General features: G+C 50.4%; 1 protein-coding gene across 1 annotated transcript; it reads right to left on the minus strand.

Annotated features, from left to right (window-relative positions):
• Positions 1-332: 332 nt before the first annotated feature.
• Positions 333-840, minus strand: LOC119389127 (shematrin-like protein 2). The gene has a single exon (XM_037656367.2). It carries the CDS (start codon positions 838-840, stop codon positions 334-336), a length of 507 nt encoding a protein of 168 aa, XP_037512295.2. The 3' UTR covers position 333.
• Positions 841-4,940: the final 4,100 nt, after the last annotated feature.

Here is a 4,940-nt window from a genome sequence, read left to right on the forward strand (position 1 = left end):
CAGGATGCAACGCCCTGTTAGGCAACACTATTGTATAGAAGAATTTTTTTCTGCTTGGACATTGTCTAGCTGATCAGTCACTGTTGATACCATAGGAACAGTTTGAATATTATGACACTGTAACTGTTGCGAACGCTATTTCAACCGAATGTAGGTTATCACTGCGAGCTAAGCAAACTCTGCGTAAACGGTCATGGACAGGCACGCTTCATGCATGCTTGAAATCAAGCCAACCTGAAGTTACGCGGCCGCGCCAAAAAGAAGTACAGGGTACTAACTTGCGATAATTTTACAGCGTACCCTAGAAGAGGAGAAACAAGCATAATGTCGCATTCAGCCCTTGTAGCCGTAGCCGCCGTAACCATATCCACCATAACCGCCGTATCCAAGGCCACCATAGCCGAGACCACCGTAGCCAACTCCGTAGCCTCCTCCGAGGCCAGAGTGGGCGAGGAGGGCTCCTCCACTGCTGACCTTGTTGACGTGGTGAACAGTTCTCACCAAGAACGCTGGTCCGGCCACAGCCTTGGCAAAAGCAGGTCCTCCGCTCAAGAGAGCGACGCTGCTGCCGACGCCGACGCCACTCAGTCCGTATCCACCACCGAGGCCGTAGCCACCGTAACCAAGTCCGTAGCCTCCTCCATAGCCCAGACCGCCAAGACCGTAGCCGCCTAGACCGTAGCCGAGGCCATAACCGCCAAGCACTCCGCCAGCCATAGCACTGGCCAGGGCGGCACAGAGGACGAGGGCGATGCTCTGCACACGATAGAATAACAATGTATGTAGTATCCTATTCAGGTAGTACTTCGTATTCGAGTGGTACTTCGTTGTGAACTGCATTTGCGCAAAAAACAAGGACACGAAGGAAAGAACCACGAGACATGTCCCTCTTTTTTAGCGCAAATGTCACTCGCAATGGAATACCAGCTCGCACAACGCTCTCTTATTCAGTAGTACTTCAGGGCACTCAAAGAAACGTGTAATGTAGGGTACTTGCCTGCACCATTAATATGTAGACTAAAGCAATATACCTTTGACAAGACCGAAAATAGCCGCTAAAACAGCAGGATTATCAATGCACATAAAGTAACCGTTTACTTGTTGTCAGCAAGGTTTTCAACTCTACACGTTCCCTAGGAGCGATTGTGTCACATATCACACTGTACTCGTTACACAGAGATGAATTCACAATATGAGCAGCTCCCGACCTTATAACATTTAATGCGGGCATGCTAAGCTGCGAACCTTGTGGTACTAAAGGTTAAGACGGAAACTTGTCTTGTATTGAGCGATGAATTCGATCGTCGGCCATTTGGTCAGCTTCAGTGAGAGCGTTAAGGGCTGCAAATATGCTAATTTGTATAAGGGTTCAATATTCCCGTTGGTGTCGCGAGAAATAAATCTTCGTCGGCCGATAATCGACTCGCAGAGATAAAAACTGCCGCTCATAGTCAGAGCAAACACAAGTGAACAGAAAACGCAGCCGACAGCAACAGAGACAGGTGGGATCGTGGAGTGACGTTGGGGGTGTTAGTGCACAGATTAACGAAAAAATTGTGGTGCAAACTGAGAACTAAGAAAAAGAAACAAGAAGACGGGATAGGACGTCAAGCTTTCCAGTAGCATACTTTCCGCACATCAACCGAATATACCTATTTTCAAAAACACGCATGCAGAAAAGGCGCAGCTCGATCAAGCTATCTCACAGCACTATGAAAATAAATTATCCTACAGCGCTATCTAAAAATAAGCATTCACTCCTGTAGAGAGACACCGAAGGCACACTGATGCAGACATGCCTCTTGTTCGTTATGTGACAGACAGACATAGAACTTTATTGGGTCCTGAGAAACGCTACTCTTAGAGCAACACTGCGGACCCCTCCCACCTGGGGACGGGGAGGCCTAGCCTCACCGCCGCATCATGAGCTCTCTGGACAACCCGTAGTTGTGGTAAAAACTCTGAACTTCGTAAGGCATAGTCCCAATCCTGTTCTGTGAGCCGACTTAGGCCCCGTAACGAGGGGCACCGCCAGAGCATATGTTCAACGTTGCTGATCTCCCCGCAGTCAGGGCAGGTAGACTCGAAAGGCTCTGAAGAGACGATGCTTAGGAAAGATAGACTAGGATAAGACCCAGTCTGTAGCATTCTAAACGTGATGACCTGAGGTCTAGACAACTTGCGGTGCGGAGGAGGAAAAGACCGCCTGCTCAACTGGTAGTGTTTAGTGACTTCATTGAAAGTAAGTAAAGCGTCCCTAAACACCCCACAGTCAACCTGCGGTCCTACGTCCACCCCAGCGCGGAGGGTTAGTGCGCGCGCCCGGGAGTGAGCAGTGTCGCTGAGGTTTGCGAGGGAGTGCAGTCGGGGTTCGAGATGTGCAGGAAACCAGGTAATGGTACGTGGAGAAAGTGTCCTATATTCAAGCATTTTGAATGCTTCGGCAGAGATTGAACCTAAGGCAAAAGCCCTGACCGCCGACCTGGAGTCGGTGAAGATTCGCGACCTACTCTCGTCCAAAAGGGCAAGGGCTATAGCCACCTGCTCGGCTCTCGAATGTGTAGAGCCCCTAAGCGATGCGTCATTTATAGTAGAACCCATGTGATTGACGGAGATAACAAAAAACCTAGCCGAGTGACCGTACTGAGCGGCGTCGACAAAACACACTGAACTAGAATAGTTCCTGATGTCCTTAAGAAGCGTGGTGGCCCTCGCCCTGCGCCGGCCTACGTTGTGCTGTGGATGGACGTTCTGTGGGAAGGGAGAGACATGAATGGCAGTTCGCTGTTCACCCGGAAGCTGAAGACGGCGCTCCTCTACGAGCGCAGGACTGAGACCTAGGACGGACAGAATTTGCCTACCAGCCGGCGTAGACGACCGACGCACCAGCTGTGCAGTTTCTTGGGCTTCAATGATCTCCTGTAGGGTGTTGTGGACACCCAGCTGTATGAGTCGTTCAGTGCTGGTCCGCTCTGGGATGCCCAGTCCCCTCTTTATGCTCTTCCCAGTGATGCTACCGAGGACTTCTGATTTGGAGCAATTTTTGGAGCAGCAAAATTTCCGTTTTGGAGCACTTTGGAGCAGCAAAATTTTCATCTTGGAGCACTTTGGAGCAGATAATTTTGCATCTGGGAGCACTTTGGAGCAGCGAATTTTATATCCTGGAGTGCAATACAGAAGCATATTGCATTAACATTCAAGCACCTGAGTATTATTATGGGGCTCTTATGAAGGCTAGAAATATTTCGATTCATTGCAAATCTCATGGAAAAAATCATCTCAGGAGCATACGCGTGCGCACAGGGGGGGGGCGGGGGGGGGCGCAAATTCTGCCTCGTACATTGACCCTTGCGATAGCAATTATATGGACACTCTCGGTGGATTTTTGCCGTCGCCGTTGCGGTAATTCTCCGTATAAGGTCCAAATTAACAACATCACCACGCGCATTCTAGCCGCGGGTAAAAGCTCGCGAACGCTGGCGACGAACGCGGCTGCAGCGGAGATTAAACTAGCCGGCCGTCTGTCTCCGCCGCACGGACAGCGCATGAGATAACATCTTCTCGCGTGCGGGCCTGCCGTCGATTGCTCATCAAACAGAGAGGAAACGCCCCGCCCGTCTTTCGTAAGGAGCATGAAGGGACGCCAGGGGAGCGGAAAGGGGGAGGGGACCGCATCGTTCGAAGGGCGCAGTCGCTTGCGCGCGCGCTATCTCGAGGCATCAAGAGACTGCTCGTAAACTTGCTGGGCTCTCAACGCTTACTTCGCGTTTAGAGAACTCAGAGCAAGAAAAGGCTTCGGTTCCTGGAGGGGCCATATTCCCTTAAACCAGCGTTTTGTTGAGTTACGCGAGATCGGATCGAAAAGAGTTAGCTGGTAGTCTTACTTCGTTTCACAATACAATTTTTTGGTATCGCATTCATTGCTTCGCTCTTAAGCGAAACTTAGTTTTTTTTTAACCGTTGGCTATTGACCCTCGAAAGCGAGGGGCGGACGTGTAACATGGTGCAGCCACTTCACTGTGGGCCGTGAGCGACGGGCCCGCTACTGACAGCTGCGCATTTGCGGCTGCTCCGACCAGGAGATATGGTTTTACTAATGAGATGATATTTAAAAAAGCAAGCAAAAAATTCGAATTGGAACCCTAACACGTGAGCTCGAAAGGGCAGGGCCTTTTAGGGGGTATTTACCGCAGGTGATTACAAACTCGGACGTGCTGGCGGAAGGAATTACGAAAAAGCTGTTCTGGATGAAGATCCATGGATAAAGTATATCTGAGGAAAAGTGTCAACGCGTTTCCACCGTTCGCGTGCTCTTCCATAAACGCGAAGCAAGGAAAATTCAATATTGTCCCATATATCTACTGCAAGCGATCCCAGATTTCATTCCGCGATGTCCGGAAACAAGAAGTGACACACATTTTGGCGGCACTCATGTAGTTATTACTGAACATTGCTTTCCTTACGTGCCGTGCGACGCTTGAAACGAGCTATCAGCAGCGTTTCTGGAACAGACGACGATGAATCGCCGTCGCACTTTCTCGCTACCGATAGGCCTAGACGTCACGAGCCTCTGCGGAGAGCGCGTTTTGCTGTCGAGCCGACTTGCAGAACAGAAGATGCGTCGGCACGGTGCATGGCAACGTGGCTTACTCGGAACGCACGCGCGAGCGCTATTTATTCAGCGGAATAATTCTTGGCCCATGATTTCGACTTTATTGGCAGCCCCAAGATGGAGCTGCACATGTTCTGACGCGCCGGCGGTGCGATTGCCGGTGATAGACGCCCCCAAATCCGAGACTTTGGCGCAGTGTGGCGCAAATTTCGTCGATATTATTAGGATGGCACAGTAAATACAATTTGGCGCACTTTGGCGCAGTTGGCGCAGGAGTGGAATCACTGTCTTCCTGATCAACGTTTCCAGCTTCTTTTCGAATCCGTAC

This window comes from Rhipicephalus sanguineus, chromosome 4 (genome assembly GCF_013339695.2).
Source record: "Rhipicephalus sanguineus isolate Rsan-2018 chromosome 4, BIME_Rsan_1.4, whole genome shotgun sequence".
Lineage (NCBI taxonomy): Eukaryota > Metazoa > Arthropoda > Arachnida > Ixodida > Ixodidae > Rhipicephalus > Rhipicephalus sanguineus.

Excerpts from the sequence above, each read along its gene's own strand:
- LOC119389127 (XM_037656367.2), bottom strand. The coding sequence starts at position 840 with ATGCAGTTCACAACGAAGTACCACTCGAATACGAAGTACTACCTGAAT.